The 21,024-nt window shown below is 44.2% G+C and overlaps 1 protein-coding gene across 5 annotated transcripts in view; it reads right to left on the bottom strand.

Moving 5' to 3' along the window:
* nav1a (neuron navigator 1a) overlaps window positions 1-21,024 on the bottom strand; it is a 93,884-nt gene that overhangs the window by 44,294 nt on the left and 28,566 nt on the right. For all 5 annotated transcript variants that reach the window (XM_026153366.2, XM_080295119.1, XM_026153369.2 and 2 more), the window contains 3 exons: window positions 18,086-18,910; window positions 7,723-7,825; window positions 5,937-6,263 (listed from right to left, as the gene is read on the bottom strand). In XM_026153366.2, the coding sequence (XP_026009151.2) occupies window positions 5,937-6,263; window positions 7,723-7,825; window positions 18,086-18,910 (1,255 nt within the window). The remainder of the gene's footprint in view (window positions 1-5,936; window positions 6,264-7,722; window positions 7,826-18,085; window positions 18,911-21,024) is intronic.

The raw sequence follows: 21,024 nt of genomic DNA on the forward strand, positions 1-21,024 counted from the left end.
ATTCATTCAGTTTGTGCTTTGTTTGTTTAGTCTTAAAGGAAACAATGTCGCATAATGCAGGGCAATAAAAAGGTTAATGATAAAACCGTGAGGCTCACACAGCCTCAGCAAACACACAAGAGTACAACATGAGTTAAGGGCATTGTTTGCATCGAAATAGGAGGAGTCAGGGGGGTTTCTAGGCCTGCAAATCCCTCATGAAGCCCCATATGTTACTCTCCGCTAATTCTTTTAATGTGTTTGCGGGTTGGTGTCTGTCTCTTTCTATGTGTGCATATGATTAGATGTGTGGGTGGATGCTTATCTGTCCCATATTAACAGACAAACAGATTAATGTCATTATTGTTTGTCAGCAACCTCCCGCTGTTAGAGCTGTGGTTACATCACCCCTTAGAAAAATAGTCCGGCAGATGCACAATGCAGCTAAATGCAAATTCAGCTAGATGTGAGTTAAATCGAATTATCCTGTACAGTAAAGTGCGGCTGTTGTGGTTAGAAATCTCCATACGACTCTGTTGATCTATCCTAAAGCAAAATGGCTGCGATTAATTAATAGATGGTGTTTTTGGCCGTCTCTGTGTGTGTTCTCCGTGGGAGTTCTCGCTAGTGTTTGGCCGCACGTGCTGGAACAAAAGAAAGTCCCCTCCATAATGACAGAAAAAGTAATTGATTACACGCCACGCTGAGCAAACAGAGCCAAAGGAGCATGGCACAGAGGCAGAGAGGCCGAGAGAGAGAAGTAGGTGGTGTACGACAGCGCGCCCCGCCAACCTCCTCAGACACACCTCAATCTGCCTCTCATCAACTTTTCATGTGAATCTGCCTCCGACACACAACACCATACTAAAGTATAGGTGCACAAATACACACATCTGTGCCCTGTAACGTTCTCATACTGTATGAGATACACATCTTATTGGTGTTATGGACAGATATGGGCAAATAGAAGACAGCATTTACTGATCTGCAGGCGATATTTGTCAATTCTGTGACGACTAAATGTTCATAAAATATGCAAACAGGCTTAGATTTCTTTGTTTCTCTGAAAAAAACAAAAAACAGTCTGATCTTTTCTTTTACAAAACAGACTGAAACATTCACTGTTGGCATCAGCTGTCGGTCAAAATGTCCGTCAGCATCAGCCTAAATATGTTGCATCCCCAGTTCCTAATTCCTTAGCCAATAATTTATGTAAACTATGAAAAGCAAACAGGCAGCAAAAATCGTGGGAGACACTGCCAACATTTCCAACAAGCATCAAGTCGACATTCAGAATTTCTTGACACTTTCACTATCGACTCACGGCTGTTCAGCTTAAAGTCCTTCAGTCTTAAGTTTTCACACATACTTCAGCACAATTAACAGAATATCAACAAGTAATTAAAATATTATATTTATGCAAACGTGACTTAACTTCACTGCGATAAACACTACAACTGCATCATCTTTAAAACTCAAGAGAAGGCCTCAAAACTTGCCTTAAAAGCCATTCAGGTCTCTTTTCTTTAGATTCTTCTGACCATACATGCGTCTCACCTTTAACATCCTAACACGGGAGAGATGTGAACACAACTGTGCTCATGCTCAGAAGGGAAAAACCCCTCAAAAAACCATTGAATTTAATGTGTTTTCTCCACGTTTCTCCCACTATATTTCATTTTAATCACAGCTGAAGTTATAACATTTAGAGTGGAGCAGAGTGCTGTGCTGATTTTGGGAGGGGTTTGTAATTGGACCTCAGTGTGAGTCACAGTGTAAAAGTTCGGGGTCTCAGCAATAAGGAAGACCTACATGGCTGAGAGTGAATTAGTAACCAGGTCAAAACCAGATGCAAGAAAAAGAATTCATGAATCAAAAGGTTCAGGATGTGTCTATCTTCATGCTAATACGTGTATATGTGACACGTACTTGTTTTTGGCCAGTAGATGGAGTTGGTGACCAACAAATTTAAGCTGCAATAACATTCATACCCACTCAAAGTACACATGTAGTGGAGTTTGGAGTACATCCCAGTAACACAGGAGATAAGGATCAGAGGCAATGATAAGGTCTATTGAATTACACTAAATTAATAATGCTTTAGATTTAACTTTACCTCTAAAGTGTCTGTGAGGCCAAACATTTAGTCGCCGTCACAAGGCTAAAGTAACCAGTGATGATCTCAAAGCCTATTCCAGGCCTCGCTGGTTTTCAAAACACATTACTTCTCTATTAAAACATTCCTGTTTGTGTTTCACTTCTCTGTAGCTGAAGTGACAGAGAAGCCAGCTCACTGCTGTTGCTTTAGAACGCACGTGGCACTAAATCAAAGCACTCAGACAGAAATGCTTCAGGGAGCTTAGAGTGCGTGCGCGCGTGTGCGTGCGTGCGTGTGTGCGTGCGTGTGTGCGTGCGTGCGTGCGTGCGTGTGTGTGCATGTCTGTCCTGCTCCACGATGTTTTCATAATTCAGACATTTAGTGCACTGAGCCATGCCTGTCTCGCGGTGTAATCATGGAGACTATGCGTTTACTAATGGGAGGTCGCTTCCACCCAGAAGCTAAAGTGTCTGCACCCAGCAGGGTGGAAAACAGCGCACACTCAACCAGTTGTTAACACGTGAATTTGCGCATGTAGGCCAATTATCACCACAATTAACGCTGTCCATCACAACAATGTGATGCTCAGACACAGGCGCGCTCATTACAGTCACACTGGTCATGCACGTATAGTCACATGCACACACAAACTAGAACTAGTCTGAGCACAATATCTTAGCTCCAGCTCAAATATTTTCAAATACTTAGTACAGAATCGACCCCATTGCTCTTTGTGGTGTTGGTGCCTCTCTGCACACCGGACTGTTTGCACTGTGATGAATATGTAATGATATTTTTTTATGCCTTTAAATGGCAACTTACCTTTGAATATAAAATCTATGAGAGAAGAAAACAAAAAGCTGTTTTTCCTTTAATTTAAAAATGGCACAAACTCTCAAGTTTATATTATTGTCCAACTGTATTTTTACTTAAATGAATTAAAGTAAAAATCAAATAATGAATGCTTCCCGTGGCTGTATATATGCAAACATGCTATTGATCTGCATTTTCGTTTATATTTGTGCAGGTTACACAAAGTAAATCACTGCAACAATTGAACAAATCTGAATGACGCGTACATGAGTGGGAGTCCAGGGGAAATACTGGGAGGGGGACTTGGCTCCAGATGTAAGTAGAGGCCCAGGCTTGAAAAGCACAGGAAACAGATAACTGAGTGACGGGATCATGACTCAGCGTGTGTGCGTGAGTACATGGGGTCTGTGCTCAGCCACGTATAGTCACGGTAAACTTAGTATGTGCATGTGACTCATGTGAGCCATGATGAGTCCAGCGGTGAGTCACATGGTCATCTGTACATGTTTAAGGACAAAAATGAGAATGTTGTGAAAGAATTTTGTTTGCTTCTGTTTCACTTTCATTTTAAAGAACAAAGAGATGAGAAATACAAAATCCAAACAATGCATAATGCATAAGGGGAAATCCTGTGTATTATATACAGGAGGAGATATGTAGTGCGACCTCTGTATGACAGGGTGGTGTCTGCATGTATAATGGATAAGTATGTGTAATAACTTATGGGCTAAGAGGGAGAAATGGAGCACTGGGGCTCTCAAAGCTCAAAGGGTGGAGGGACCAGCACAGAACAAGACAATTCTGCCCTCTAGTGGTAAAATATATATATTAGGTGTGTAGTTTAAAACCGCAGCAAGCAAACACCTGTGTATTACACAGGTTACAGTATAACGGAGCATTAGGCACGACCAGACAAGACTTCTTGGGTCATGTAAAAGTTATTTGAAAAAAAAGAAGATGAAGATGAACATTTCAGGGCTTCATCCCCTCTGTAGGACTTGGTAATACCACTGGGTGTTTATTTACGCAGTTATAGAAGCACACATTTAAACATGGTCACCAGAACACGTACAGAATCGCACACAGAAAAACTGCTGAAACGTTTTGATAACTTTTGTTTTAAGAAGCTTTTTTCTTTAAGTTTGACTCTTACCAACATCCATCGGATTCCAATTCAGGACAATACAAATTAACCAACCGTAAAAAATAAAATAAAGCTTAGTTAATCTCCAGAACCGAAATCTCACAAATCTTAACCTACATTTGGACAATAAGTTAGAGCCTATGTGTCAGCACTACCTTTACCCCCTTGCTAGAAACCAGTGTTTAGCCCAGCTTTAAAGTTTAGAGGATCAACCCTGAATCATTACTATTGTATTTCTGTCTTTCACAGTTCTATGTTAAACAGAAGGCACAAACAAAAAGGCTGTTTTTCCCTTTATGTTTGCCTCAGTATGAGTTTGTGAGCCTACTCTGTCACCGCTGTCACCTCTGTTTCTCAATCTTTTTCCTTTAGTCTGCCAACTATTGTTGCTCCTCTTTTAGCCTCCTAACACAAAACACAACATAAACCTGTACAACCACTAATCAGCCATGACCAGATCCCCAGTAACGCAATAAAGGGATGTGAACTGTGTCGCAACTGATTTCCTGGTGACTGGCGGTGCATTTTTGCAGTTACTATGGAGATGTCAAAGTGTGGCCAGGACAAGCTCTTTTTAAAAAAAAAAGGTTTAGTTGGACAAGCTCTGCAGGTTACACCCACACTGCCAGACTCACAGTTTATAAGATAATGTGTTTTTGTTCACGGTGCTTAGAGCTGGCCAGTGAAATGCGACGCCGCATCTACAGTTGAGTTAAAACTGTTGTGTCATATCTGCTCATAGTGGGGCAAGAGCTGCAAGTTGTCCAAAACTAACCGAGAAAGTCCAGAGAACACAGCTTAGGTCATTCTTTAGCAAATCCTCGAAACTTGATTTCTTCTGTTGGTGAATTGTTGGGCGTCTTGTAATTCTGCACGACTGGTAATGGCGTCACCAGGTAACGATCGCCAGGATGGTCACTCCTATGACCCGTCCATCTAATTCGAAGAACTACTCGAGTTCATGGAGGAACAACACGCAATCTTGTCAGTAATTATATCAGCGCAAAAATCCGAAAGCACTCTCATTAACCTCGATCTGACTGGGATTATTTCACTCTGGTCTAATTGTCTGGCTGATAACAAACGAACATAGCGACCCTCCTCTTATAAACTGCTCAGTATTTGCTGCCACAGAAACACGGGGAACAGCCAGCTGTGGTCTCTAAGGGGTTTTGTCTCACATCATAAATACTCTTTTTTTGTCGAGCTCTATTAGAAAAGAGAAACAAAGTTTCGACTGCGTGGACCTCCCCGGGTTAAAGCTGCTACACGACACAACAAACATGCTGATGAACAGTTCTGGAGCTCATGTTTTGTTCTATGATGTGACCTCACCACAAAATTTAATCATTTCTTCCAAGAAATCCATGGCTACTTCAAAACAAAAACTATTCTGGCCATGACGAGCTCTGGCTGCGCTCTCATTGGCTAGGCAGGTTTAGTGACCAGTTTTCCAAAGACATTTGCATTCCAGCTTTGCCAGCAGGTTCTGGTGAGCCAGCGTCGTTAAGGGTCCTGCACATGGAAACCTGCTGGTGAAGCCAGTGGGCCTGCAGCTGAATGACAGGATGATCTCTGTGAGGGGCTCCATAATGCTGACATCATTTTCGGACTTTGCCTCAGGGCTGCTTTCTGACTATAGCAGAGCCAACTGCACGAGGGGGGCTACAGCTGACAATGTCATGGCAGGCATTATGAAAGAGGGCTTGTGATTCATTGCAGATGGGCTCATCAAGACTTTGTTGTGCTGGCAAACCACTAACTCCACTTCTGTCTGTGGCTCTAGGATTGTAACAACTGGCAGGTGGCAGGATTCACCTCACAAGAAATGGTAAGACCATTAATGTGGCCTGTTTTCTTAGTTAGCTTTCCATGTGCTGTCCACGTAAAAGAATAACTTACCCATTGCCCAGATCATCAATATCATCATCTTCGTCATCATCTTCATTTGGGCTCTTCCCGCCGAGGTCACTGTCGCTGAGGTAATCTCCCTTCAGGAGGGTCGGGTTGGAGTCGTCCAGGGATTCGATAAGGTGGATACGAGATGCGTGGCTGATCCTGAGGGGCACTTCTGAGTGGGCGTTACCCGTGGACGGAGCATCACCAGCTTGGAGACGAGGGCTAGCTTGACCCTGACGCCATGACAGCGGAGAGGAACGATTTGACAGACTGGAAACTGAGAAGGCAGCGGCTTCATCGCTGTCGTAGCACATAGTCCCCTCTGCACAGCTGTGGAAAGACAAACAAAAAGACAGTTTTTAGGTGATGAAAATAATTATTCACAGCTACATTTTTAACAGACAGGAAATGAATATCTGCGTTTCATTTCCTCTTCGATTTCAATCAATCTCTCCCCACCCTGTATCCTCCTCTCTCAGTGGAACATCACGATTTAAAAAGCATGCACGAGCTGAGATGTGCATGTTTGCATATATGTACACATGCAAGCTATATGTGAGGTGCATGTGTTTTCACATTCCTTTGTGTTGCTCTATGCTCCACGTAAATACGTGCCTACTTTATGCAGGCATATATTTGTATAAATGTGTACAAAGTGCATAAATGTCCTGTTCCAAGCCAGCGCAGCACATCGACGCTTAGTGTCTGCACTGACAGTGATGAGAATTAGCATATTAAAAGTTGCTAGCGCTCAAACTGTGTGGCAGCACATGCATTTGCTTGCTACATTAAAATTAATCCTCTCTGCATGATACAGAACAAAGCGGAACCAGCCAATAATAAAGACAGTTTTAAAAGTGCTAATGTTAAACAGGCAGAAAGGAAGTGGAGCCGTGCCCACTCAGATTTTCACAGGCTTTCTGTTTATGTTTATTCAGTATATCAAGTAAAATATGTGTAAAGAAAACAATTTGCTTGCTCACTAATCCGCTTGTTGTATTCATATAAATGTTCCCTCCTAAGTACCCTTTATTCACCGGATATGCGACATCACGCTCACACGTGAATCTTCCATTTTTGGCATAACAGGGAGAGATTCAACGTTATTACCGTGAAATAAAAATATGAATGGCAAAGGAAATGTATTCCAGCAGGGAAGCATCTGCTGATTTACTTTACATGAAGGGAGACTCCCACTGAGGGACACAGATAGGACACATAGCAGGAGACTCATGGACAGGCGGACGGAAGCTCTCAAGGACAAAGTGTGGGGATATGGCGAACTCAACTAGAACCCAGCCCAGGAAACAGAGGAAGCACCGGTGCAATTAATCAGCGCATCATTGCTCGTCTTCTTGTGTGTGTAGATGTGAGTCGTGAGTGTGCATTGGAAGGGTTTGCTTTGAAGCCAGCTTTGAGCTAATCCTGCTTCTCTCCCATTTCAACCAACTCAAAGAGAGCAAAGAGGAGGTGGGAAATTACACACTAACTTACTCACAATACCGATCTTGATCTCAGAGCCTTCATGCAACCAGCTCACCCCAAAACACACAACAACCCGCCCATCCTACCTGTTACTATTTTTTACTCTGACCTGCTATTTTTCTTTTCCTTTGCTTTGGAAACCGGTTTGTCTGCATGCAGTTTGTTCCAAATTAATACTTTTCTCAGTAATCAAAAATGATGTTGTTACTTCACCTGCACAATGAGCCTTTTCCCGGCATCTGTGCTACTATCAGTTATTTTCAGTTCATGTGAAGAGAGGAGAAACAACCCTGACACTGCTGACCTGTGGCTGAGCTGCACGCCTCTCAGGCTGGTCATGGTTTCCTCCAGGTTCTGTCGAAGGTCCAGAACATTCTGCACCGTCCTTTTCCTCTGGGACTCTGGGTCTGCAGGGGGTACACACACGTGAGTGATCTTAACCACAAAAAATTGTCATGCTGCAACTTAAAAATGTCCATGTGTGTTTGAACAGGAGCTTAATGAATACAGATGCACAATAAAATATTAATTGAAACCCAATCAGTGAAGTTTTTCTATATTAGAAATGCTTGCAGTAGACTGCATAGGCTAATAATCATTCAATGTTCAATTCATCCACCCAGTGGCAATATCTAGGATTGCATGCAATAATGAAAACAAAGCCAGAAAAAAGTCTACAACTATGGACTTAAATGGTGAAACTAGAAGGACTCCCAGATAAGAGAATGCAGAGTAAGCAGGTTTATTTTTCCCCAGATGGTAGTGGAGCAAAATAAATTAAATATGATGCAGACAGACGAAACAACAGGAGGCCTTTAAACCCACACAGGTCTAACACAGTGCCCTGGTGTTTGCTTATTTCATAGTGCCTCCTTGCCCTCTACTTTGTCACTGCCAGAATAAATCAAAAGCCTTTTACAATTCATCCCATCAAGGGACATACTGACATTTGTCTCACCCCTTCCTAATATGCTATAATCTACTGAGATTACGCCACGTGGCGTCATGCTGAGTGGTGTAGCTACACTGCTGTTTCACACATGTGTACATGTACCGTATGTGTTTATGTGTGAGTGTGATTGCAGATAAAACTGGATGAAAATTCTTAATAAATCAATGCAGATATCCAGTATTTATGCTTAGGAATTTACTACTAATTAATTGAACCTAATTTTACTCAAATGTGTCAAACTGCTTCCACTTTTACTCCATGTAGCCAGAAACAAAGACGCCTCACTGGCTTTGACCCCTGCTCTCTCCGACTCCCTGACATGTTTTTGTGTCGAATGAGGAGAAGGTAATAAAAGTGTTATGGTGGCAGATATGGGGCACTCAGTTCACCCCGAGGTTCAGTTCAATAGACCATTAGAACTGACCAGCTGGCTCCTAAGCACGCACAGCACATGAGGGATAACATCAGATCAGTACATCCATGACTGTCACAGAGTCGTTCTGGCCGAGCAAATACGTGATATCTACGCTTCACGTGTTCATGTTTACATATACATTTTGTTGCAATATATTTAAAGTTGCTTATATTACTGTAGTAGTAGCTTCTTTTTCAGCTGGACTGTTGCATTAAAATTTACAGCAAACGGGGCCTAGCTGCTGAAAATAGCCACACACGTACACACAGACAGCAGGCACTCCTAGGAATCAGTCCAGCTGGTTAGTGAGGAGGTGACGGGGTGGAGAGGTCATGCTAATGAGTGAGGGGGGGCTAATTATTAACTGCCACTCTCAACAACAGCTGCTGAATGAACACGTACATTTGTACGTTGCGTCTCGTCACGTGCAAACACACTGAGACACAGTGAGGAAAACGTCAGAGCAGATTTATGAAGCTGGATTGATTTTGCTTTTTCCTATACAGGACGGCCACATAGACAATTGATTGGAAGGGCCCTGGGGACGGGCAGCTCAATGTGGAGTCATTGAGATGCAAACCTTTGCGGCTCACATTCACATACACACACCGACACACTGGGAATGTTTAATCACAAAAATAGTCCGGCTTTGTTATGTGGGAGCACTCGTGTGAAAGGAAATCCGAGCTGTAAGAAGACACTTTTTATCCTCAAAATGTTCGTTTTAGGTAATGCGGTCATACAAAAGGTTTAGCAGGAACAAAGAAGCCTGAACACATGCAAACAAAAAAGTCTGAAAGGCTCACGTGCGCGCGCACACACACAGACACAAACACACAACTGCAGGCTTTAATTGGGCGATTTTAATTACCTTAAATGGGAGCTTTGTTTAACATTGGCGTCAAATTGATTGGATACGGTCTGTGTTATCGTGTGTATGTGTGAGTGTGCGCGTGACTTCCTGTCCTGCCTCTGCCCTGGCCTCGGTGGTCCCAGCTGGCGTGTGGGGGGGACGTAGAGGCAGTAGCGTTAAGGGAATTAGGGATGCAAATATCCCTGTCAGGGCTGGCTGCTCCCCAGGGCTGCAGATGAGTTACACTGATTTGGTTTACACTGAGTGCGTGCGGATCCACCTGCCTCTTCTCGGCACACTCGTGAACACGCTCCTGCTCTGAAGAGCTGGCCGAGGCACCTTTCATAACGGCCCACTCAGACGCTTGAAATGAGAGTCAGCGAGTCTGAGCGAGACTGTTGTTGTAAGTGCACACACAGGCCAGTATCTCCATCTTAATGCGACTCTGCTCTCAGTCAGAGACACAAAACAAACTGACAGACTTCAAAGCAGCTTTGGTACGAAGGAGGAAAGTGAGCAGGCGTTTTATTTTTGGAAGCCATACTCTGCCTACTGCACCACAACCAGAGGACAGATGGTAAGGCAACACAAATGTACATCGATACGCAAAAAAGCCCCCTTTTTTAGTTTTTTTTGTCCCGTTGAGTGTGGTCAGGTCAAAGCTTGTTAAAATTAATTTCTGCCCTTTGATTTGTCAGATTTGTTCAGGAGCCACGTTCCTGACCCTTAAAAGCAGCAAAGCCAGATGTTTATACGGTCCTCAGGGCTTCAAGTGGTTTGGATGGAGACTGCTTTCAGCTGCACACAAATATTCAGTGGGTCTGTAGAGCCGTGTACGTAGGACCGACTCAAAATGAATCGCAGTGCCTGTCTTTACTTCTAATGATAGAGACCGACACTCAGTGCAACAGTGACTCATTTATGGGTTTTCTTTAATAGATTTATAACCGCAGCGGAGGACGAGGAAGGAGCTGGTGGGTGAATCCATTTCAATTTTTTGTCTTTTTGATTATATTTTATGAGAATCACAAAGGTGAAAAACAAAAATGTCGCTAGCTTGAAAAGAAGAGCAGGAGGTAGGAGTGCCGCAGTGATTATTTGACGGGCAGCAGATGCAGTGAGTGAGAAAAGTGAGGAAAAAACTGCCGTCCACTTGGTTTTCTCTCTTGAGTGACTTGACTCCCCTCTCCATTAGAAACAAACAAACTCCCCACAGATACACTAATGGCTCCGTCCTTGCAGGAGTGCTCTGCTATTTTCTGTGTGAGTATGTTTGTGTGGCAACATCCCATCCTTCTTTGAAAGTGTGCTTCTGTGTCGTGGCTGTAAAATGAGGGTTTGTGTATCTGCTGGCACACGAGTGTGAGAGTGTGTGTGTCGTCACCAGTGAAGGGATTCACTTTTGTGGAATATGAATGAAGGTTAGAGTAATGACTACCATTTCTATTCTTTCCTCCTTCCCTCCGGAGTTCATCTGTCTCTGTCCTGTGCACGTGTGTGCACACATGTTACAGCCACGATAACCTTCCTCAGGCCACGAAACGCTTGTCCCGGGATATATTGGTGTGGTTGAGCGTCACTGGTTTTACACTGTAAAATATCTGTACTTACAGCAATGTGTGTACTTCCAGTGGTGGCTTTATGCCCATTTGTGTGCTGCAAAGACAATCATTATAGCATTCCTGACAAGTGACATGCAGAAATACGACAAACAGGATGCAAATAAAACCTGTGAATTTTTTTAGATTTAGGGCATGCTTGCAAAACATGTGAAACAGGTGTGTAAGAACTTTTCAATCTAATGAGACGGTCATTTATTTTGTATTTTGTTCCCCCTCCTGTTTATTTTTTTGTGAGCTCCGACTCCACTCAGCCTAACGTTACAGCCCTCGGCTGACCCCAGACGGTTTGCAAAACAGGAAGCATTACAACATTCAGCCATTCCTGCACATCTGGACAGGACGGACAAACATGCTAAATCACACAAATGTGCTTTCATGCATTCTCACACACACACACACACACACACACACACACACACACACACACACACACACACACACACACACACACACACACACACACACACTTATCTGCTTCACTGGGATGTTGCAACAGGATATTAGAGTCCTTGAAGATCAAGTCTGATATGTGACATGAATGGTTAATGAGTTTGTCAAATCTCAATGTGGCATCTGTGCGAACAAAATTTGAGCAGCTTTCTGACTCAAGTGTTGTAACTGATGCACCACAGTACAACAAGTGTGTCAGTACACATTTGTGCAAAGAACGGGGAAAATCCTGAGAGTCAGTCGGCAGCAGTTCAATAAGCTGACTGAGAAATCCACTTAAAAAAAGTCAGAAATCCATAAGCAGGTGAAGCTTCCAGAAGAAGGGCGGAGGGGATGATTAAAACGCACGCCTGCAACGGCAGAAAAGTTTGGACATGATGGCTGAAAATCCACGGATTTTATGTTAAACCCTCCAAACTTCTGTCTTCCATCCTGTCCACCAAAACCTGGCTCTCTTAATGTTGACCCAAACACACAAACACACTTGGCATATTTTCTTAACCACTGCACTATCTGCTTAAAAAGTCGCCACCCTATCCGCTTATAGAGGAAGATGAGGAAGCTCTAAGCAACTTCAGAGAACTTCAGAGAATCTCACCTCTGATTAAAGTTTAAAACACAAAGACGAGGGACAGCGTGTGTATTCCTCTGTGCTGAGCTAGTAAACATGTCTGACTTGCTGTGAGTGTGTGAGGTGCTTTAAAAGTGACGTAGAAACCTCACATATAAACACACACGGTGTTCAGATGAGGCTAAAAAAAATCAGCTACAATCATCTAGGTCGACGTGTGCATTTGTGTGTGAAGCATAAAAGAAGCCAAATCTAGAAGTTATCTTAGCAGGATCTCTTCAGCTTTTGCTTTTATGTCGCACACATTCAAGCAAGCACCCAACAACATATTTATGCACATGCTAAATAATCTAGGCAGCGTGCCAGGGCGGCCCATAATGCATGGCAGTGTTTGGGTGGATTTCTGTTTGACAGAGTTGTTTCCTGTTAAACTTTATTTTTACAGTGTGCTTAAAGCCAGCTGCTGCACATGTGACACAGACAGTCGGCACTCTGTGTGCAATCCCCCGCACGGTTAATGAGGCGATCGCTGAAACAGTAGAACAGATGACATGTAAGTATCTCCAATAAAATGTTCCAAAAAGCAACACATGAAGTGCACACATGCACACAAATCAAATGATGTTTTGAAGCAAACGAAAGCCAAATAAACCCCAGAGATGGAGGACGGTGATCGCAGTTTGTGTAACGCTGCAAAATATCCAACAACTGACAAACTTTGTATTCCTCAGCTCTAACTGCATGTATTTACAGGACATTTGGGGCTTCAAGCTTTTTTTTCTTCGCTCTCCCACCCAGTTTTTCTTCTGTATTCTCAGCTCTGTTTGTGCCGAGACCGTACAAAATTCAATTTCCAGTTCAAGCCTGTCGATGTCCAAACTCCCAGAGGAATCAGAGATCTATAAATCTACACTAGATGTTTTTGAATGTTACCATACCTGACTGTCAGAAGTGCTAAAGTGTTTAAAAGCTAACCAACTAATGATTTATGGTTAGTTTGACATGAACTCTGACATATTCAGCTAAACAAATATAGTGGAGGTTCCCCTTGTTAGTTTTGCTTTAGCCTAGATTACTCACTGGTGCAAGCTAAATGCAATACTGTCGCAACACTCTGCGTGTGTGTGTGTGTGTGTGTGTGTGTGTGTGTGTGTGTGTGTGTGTGTGTGTGTGTGTGTGTAGCTGACACTACTTCCTTAAAGCAGCTAGAACATGCCAGGAGCTGTGACAGGAACAATGGGCACTTTTATCTGAGACTTTTCACAAGAGGAAAACATAAACAGAATAAAAATAGATGAGTACTAAGTATTTCTCATCACAAGGCAAAATGCATTAACTCTCCCTCTGCCTTTATCTTCTGCTCTCTGTCTTACACACACACACACACACACACACACACACACACACACACACACACACACACACACACACACACACGAATGAAAGAATTCTATATTTTAAGTTAAGTTTGAGCACAAGTGCTCCAATTTGATCAATGAGCACTTAAATCTTTAACAACACAAGTTAAACAAAATACACCCCTGCCACTGTCAGCATGGTACATTACAAATGATATAATGGCATCACTGCAATAACTTACTTGTTTTTAAGTGATAGGCAGTGTGTCTGTGTGTTGTTGTGCAACAGCAAATGAGACAAAAACAAAGTGAGTACTAATATGATTTAGAGGAGGACGGCAGGAAGCAGACAGCACTAATGCAATGGCTCCTGCATTAGGTCTTTAGACGCTAACCACAGAGCACTGAAAACATGCGCACACACCAAATGAGAATAAATGCATAATCATATAAGAACCTATATGCAGAAACATCCCTTTCCTCTGTGAATACTCGCTGTCACATTAAAAAGATGTCCTCTGTCCTCCTGCTGAAACACTGGTACCACAAATATCCTCTCTGCTGTCTGACTTGTGACAGAACACTGCTGCCCGTCAACTCGCATCAGAGTTGAAAAAGAGGAGGAGAAAGCGAGAGATTTGGACAGATGCTTTATTCCTCACTTTCCTTGGGCATTTGTGTTTGTTTGCTTCGTTGCCACCTCCTCAACGGGAGGACTACTGCCCTGAATCCTTCAGTCAGCAAAGCCCGGGGTGTAACCAGCAATCCGACCGCACCCGCATGACATTAACGACTCAGCATTGCCATCACAATGGAGGAACTGATTATGAAAAATAGCCTGCCGCAGCCGAACGGATGAATACGGCAGAGTATAGACAGGAGAGCGTATCTGGAATATGCACGTGTGAGCATGTGCAAGCTTTGCTCTGACACTTTTTCCTGCAGCGCTTTTAAGTTCTCTTGAAGGCTTGTGTGCTCGTTTGGGTTTGTGTGTCTTCCATTTCAGGCTTTGTCGACTTCTCTGTAGGGTTTATTGTTCCTCAGACAGCTGATGAGCACACAAAGAGGAACCATCAACCACACAAACTTGCCCACACACTCATACACAAGAGAATGCCAAACTAAAATTAAATCACACCAGTAGTTAAGGCTGCATTAATGAGCATCCATGTGTCACCGAGTCACGTTAAGTTCCCTTCTGCTGAGTCTTCGTGCTCGGCCAAAATCAAGACCACACAGCATCTTCAATCTTCTAACCTACATTTATATTCCCTATCCCATCCGAAAAGTAAAACTCCCCCAAATCTCTAACCAAACAGATGCCCTGAGGGCTTTAATCTTTAATTCATTTTAGTCTTTATAGCTGGTCTTTTCTAGGGTGATAGATCTGCGATTAGTGGAACGGGGTTGAATCTTCTCATTATCTTTATGCGAGGTTTAATCCGGATGCTTGGTTCTTGTCTTAGGCTGGGTTCTCTGTGGCTGTGCCTACCCCATGCTGGGAAAGGCCACTGCTTTAGGGGCTTACCCTCTCACACACACCTCATTATGGGTGCTGGATGGGACCGGGAGGTGTCATTAGTGGCAGACATCTGAGGTTCAGTGCGTTGGATTACTCTGGCGACCTATGCTGCTCAGTGCCGCTCAGATCGATACATTTCACTGAAAGTAATGTTTATAATTCTCAACTTGCGTGTCAAACTTTCATTTTAATGCTATTAACAAGATATCATATAATACAAGCTGCATTTGGGGGGAATTAACTCTACAAGTCCAGAGCTGCTGTCCGTGGACACGCAAGTCAAGTAATTCTCTAAATCCAATTAGTGTAAAGCGCTTCATCACTCAGTGGTTAAACATGTATGTCCGATTACAGAAAAACAGATGATGCGAACAGTAATCCCAAATCACCTCACAAGATAAACATAAAAGCCAAACCTTGAAATATCCGGATTGTTTTTTCCTCTTTCTTTTGGCGTGTGGGAGGGGTTTACCCCTTTCAAGCACACAGCTGATGGTCTTGGGTTACACATCCTCATTATAGTTCAATGGCATCTTCATTATCTTTACCTGTTACTGTAGGCTCATCTCAAAAGGACAGCGTCTCAGTGCATGTGGTCTGATGTCATGTAAAATGACATGCACAAGACACAAGCACATATTTTACTCGCAGTAGCTCAAAGCTAGCACATAGCTTCCATAACGACAAGGCCTTGACCAAATTAAGGTTCATTTGTCAATTCGTAATACGGTACACTACAGGGATCCATCAGGCTCGTGTCTTCAGGACGTGGAAAAGCAGAAGGTGAGACTGTATATAGGAAGAAGAGTGGATATCTGGGAATGATCCACTGAACATCCATAATCTATCTTCCATGACAGAGCACACGGAGCAGAAACCAATTAGCCAAGCGTCCCATCGGAAATGGAGAAGCAGATACGATAAAGGATGAGCCCACAGCTGCAAGCTACAGGGCAAGTTACAATTAACCTCTCCCTAACACACATACAAGCACAACACACACACACACACACATTTCCATGAGTATGCACACAAAGCTACCCTACATACTTGCCCATTTCAGTAATAAACCTCTGGCAGGTAAGAAGAGACCGTAATGACCCAAAGCTACACTGCATTCAGTCATTTCAATCTCAGATAGAAATATAGGTCATCGCCTATTACTATTATTTTCCTTCAGGGTGTCTCTTTCTTTCATTTGTCTCACTCCATGAATCACATTATACCCTTTCCATTTTTTTTGTCGCTAATCTCCATCATTACCAGGTTTTCCTGTCATCCTCCTTTTCTCTTTTTATCTCCCTCCTCCCTACCTGGCTGCCTCAGTGTAGGTGTGGCCAGCAACATCACAACAAGGAACAAGGTCACACACAGATGATACAAACAACACACACACACCATGTACAGTAGATACACACACAGGGCTGCTGGGGCAAGGTCAAACATGCTGCGATTTGGGGCCGTGCTGCAGGATGCAGGCTTGTGTAGAGTGAAAGAGAGTGGAGCAAAGATAAAGGTTTGATGATGAGCAGAAAATGACTTCCTTGCATCAAGCGAGATATTACGACCTACTGCACTCCTCTTCTCATCTCACCCGTTCTCTGATGCTATCTGGTACTCCTAGAGGGATGGGAAGAGAAGGAGCAATAGAGAAATGCTCTCGAGTTTGTGTGTGTGTGAATGAATAATGGATGAAAGGTGCAGATTCAAACTCTGTTTTGACCTATTAATCACAAACTCAGTCACCATCGTCACGGCACACCCACAGCAGCAAGAACTTGGAATATATAATGTGTCCCAGCGCTGCCATGGACAATCTGAGCACACGTGTGACCGCGCGGATGCTCGAACGCTACCTGCCCATGCCGCCACCCACTCACTTTCCCCTTACTCCTCATGCACGTTGCTCCCGGTAACAGGGGGATGGGGTGGGGGTGGATAGTGACCATCTGTCAGTGGCCCGGAGATCAATGAAACTAGAGGGGGTGAGGGGGTCGAGGGAGCGAAGGAGTGGTGCGAGGCTAAATAGGTGGCCCACTGTGACCGGAGCCTGGCTCAATATGCGGCCGTTTTATTTACAGACTGAAGGACAACACTCCCACCAGTCCCACTCGCACGGCCTTTATTAACGACTGACCGATTTTGGCAGGCCGGCAGAAAGATGCCGTTTACATACAGTGATGCAGTAGCCAATACATACGCTTGCTGGTGTTAAAATGTGCTGCTAATTTTAGAATACGTTCCCATGCTATCGAGGTTGCTGCAATAGAGATGTAAACATACACAGAGATCAGGGAATAATGGTGCATTAATGTAAATCTAGCACACTGTGGCAGTGGGTCAAATAAGAGGAGGCAACACTGCAGCGTATGTTGACTAATTTATCAACAACACAACAATGTCAGCCCTGGGAATGCTTACTCCAGCTTCTTTGTAGGAGCACACACTGCTTGTACACATGCACATATACACACACGTACAGACACAAATGCATACGGCACAAGATTGATTTGGCACATTTGAACCAAGCTTGTGTAACTGTTTACAGTGTTGTCAACAGGGGGAAATTCACCACTTTCAGATCAAGGGCTGTCACTATTTTATAGTGAAAAGCACTAAAATAAAACAGCACAGACACACTCAAATACACATACACAGTGTAGTGTGCTGCAATAGAGACTGGACTCATTTAAAATGCACTGTTGATGCTGGTGCTAGAGCCAGAGCTGGAGGAAAAGGTTTGGGTGTGGAAAGGAGAGAAGAGCAGAGATATTCAGTGTGTAGAGTCACAATGCTTCACAGTTTGTTTCTGTGTTTCAGTTTCCACTAAAACAGTAATTAACCTCACATCTTTGCAGCCAATTGTAAGTGAGAACAAATAACCCAAAGTAACCAAAAAACTGGGACAGAAATCACAGACTCACCCAGTATTTGGCTGAACAGCAGTTGTTCCAGGTCTCCCAAGACTGTAACCACTAACTCTGGATCCACCTTTAAAAAGCTCTTATCGTCCTCACCCTCCATCCCCTTCCTCTCTTTCTTTTCCTCCGCTGACAGAGCCGCAGGTTTGGATTTCTCCCCTAGTTTCTTGCCATTAGTTCCAGTAGTCCCAGCTCCATTGGAGTTGGCTTTGGTTGGGTGATCAGCTGGGTCTGTATCTGCATTCTGGGCTGTCTCAGAGGCCTTGCTAATTGGCTTGACCTCAGCATAAGGTCCCCGTGGTTTGCCAGGTGCAGGGATTCGACTTGGCTTGCCTATATTAGAAGTCACAGAAGGGGAGCAGAAAGACTTTGGCTTCCCCTGAAAGAGAGACTGTTCTGACTTTGAAAGTGTCCGGGACAGTGGTGGTCTCCCACCACCAGCTTGACCTGCCTTACTCTGCCCCGCTTTGTTGGTCACAGTGCCAGGACGGCTCGTGTCATCATTCCACCTGGTAGACTGGTACAGGTGCAGCTTCTTCTCAGCATCGGTGAGCACAGACAAGTTGCTGAGTGAACGCTGTTTGCGAAGCCCGGACTGACTGGGGATTGGAATGGGGATAGATCCGGAGGTGGGCCGGTAGACCTTGAGCTCTGACCCAGAGGGACGCACAGGCCCCTGGGGCAGAGCAGAGGGCTTGGCGGGTGGTTTCCTTGATGCCATGGCCTGGGATGAAGTATCCTGGCAGGGGACAGCAGCAGACCTGAGGTCCAGCTCTCTGGGCTTAGCCGTCATGCTAATGTTAGCCACATTAGCCTCCAGCATCCCTCCTGCAGAGACCCAAGCAACAGCATCAATGATACACTCTGACACAGACACAAGCGAAAAACACTGAAAGACATGGAGGAAGGAAGGGGAAGCCAAAAAACAAGACAAAGACTGTCTGGTCTGCACTCCCTCTTCACTCCAGGGTCAAGACAGCCAGACTCCCCGTAGTGAGAGACTGTGGCTTCACCCCTCTATTGCAAATGATGAGTGGGTTAGCAGAGTGACAGCCTTACTCACTGCTGGTAATCCATGGATCTGCAGATCTGCGTCCAGCGCCTAAATCCACTCCCTCACAGCATGTCTGCAGCTCCCGGAGCCGCACAGATGACAATAGTGCTGCCAGAATAAAGCACAGCACTGACCAGCGTCTCTCTCCGTGTCCCCCTCTGCTCCTCTCTCCCTTGCTCTGCGCTCCCTCCTGTTCGCCAGGCACACAGCAGCCGACTGACAAGAGAAACGGTCGCAGCAGCGACGTCCCCCACCTCCTTTTTTCTCTCCTCCCTCTAACTCGCCTTCACTCTCTGCCTTGCTCACTCTACCCCCGCTGCCTCATTCACCCTCCCTCTCCTTCTTCCTCCCCTTTCCACCCTTCTTTCCTTCTTCTTGTCTCTCTCTCTCCTCCCACTCGCTGATTCACTGCCTCTCTCTCTCTCAAGCACACGCCGCATACGCTGCGTTGTGCTGCACACCAGTGAGTGCAAACACAAGGGCTTGACGACAAATTACCAGCATTTCCCATAAACTCAGCTTTTTGCTGTTCCTGTTTTGTAATAAAAGATTTCTTTTCATGAGGGAGGGATGCTCTGAATGCGAACGCTGAATTCTACTGTCCCCATCCATTTATATTTAGGCCCAGTTATTTAATAACTTCAATGCTTTTGAAGTTATTAAATAATTTTGAATCAAAACATGCCCCACCACCCCAAAGAAACACACACACTGTTCCAACCCCTCAGCAATTATTCATAATCACATTAACTGCTCTATTCATCCATTCATATTTAGATTTCCTTACGTGCCCTGATCACCAGAGGCCCACCCGTGATTAAGCTGATTTAAATTATCTGGGGGGGAAAAGCCATGACTGCAGGATCAGCCAAGGAGACGAGGATATGCATTTGTCAGTGCTTAATACACAACAACACAGGCCACTAAACACGCTTCAATTAGTAGCTAAAAGACCCCAAATGGTCATCATATAGCTAAACGCCCCCTCCCCACCGGCCACATATCACCACACCACTCCATCGCTCTTTCCTCATTTCCCTTTATTCCTTTCCTTGTTTCCAGCATCACCCCCTCCCTGCCTTCTAGTTAAATCAGATGCACACGCAATTAAGTTTTCAGGGTACAGATTCATCACATTCGAAATCCATCCGACGATACCTCAGTGTTTAAAGCGAGCGCACATGAGCCTGCGTGGCTAAAGTGAATGGATGTTGACGTCTTTGTTTTTGTCCGTCTTCCCGTGCGTGTGTGAGTGTGTGAGTGTGTGCGTGGGCTTTTCTCTATGAGTGTGTCACATCGATGAGACAGGCCCAGAGAAGCCGAAGCTCCGGTCCTGGGCCTTGGGTTGCTCTTGCACGTTTAGCTATGTCACTTGATTGCGGTAGACATGGCATTTCAATCAAAGAAGGACCAAGAAGAGCTTCTTCTTCCTCATCCACCTTATCATTTTATTGTTTAGCAGTTATCATCGTCATGCCTGTCACTGTTCACTTCAAACACCTGCAGAATCTATTCTCCTGATTTCTCGTAACACACAGGACTTGCTTGAGATCTGATAATACAGCACAGTGATGTATTTGTTTTAATTCCCCATTACAGGTAATAATGACAGCAGGTTATAAAACGAACTTCAAGTCCATCATAACCCATTAACAATCAATATAGCTGTTTGCGCCATCATTTATTTTTGCGTTGTAATGCATCCTGTCTGAAAACTGGTTCTCAGAGTGGAGTGTTTAGGGTCTGGGCGTATTACCATTACTGTATGTCGATTTTCTGTAATATGCAGGCAGTAGTGCCTGCAGCTATGACGTTATCAGGCCTCAAACTGCTGGGAGCAGTATTCAAACAAGCAGGCCGTTTTCTGTTACATTTGCATAAATCAGTT

Source organism: Astatotilapia calliptera, chromosome 20, assembly GCF_964374335.1.
Source record: "Astatotilapia calliptera chromosome 20, fAstCal68.1, whole genome shotgun sequence".
In the NCBI taxonomy this organism is placed as follows: Eukaryota; Metazoa; Chordata; class Actinopteri; order Cichliformes; family Cichlidae; genus Astatotilapia; species Astatotilapia calliptera.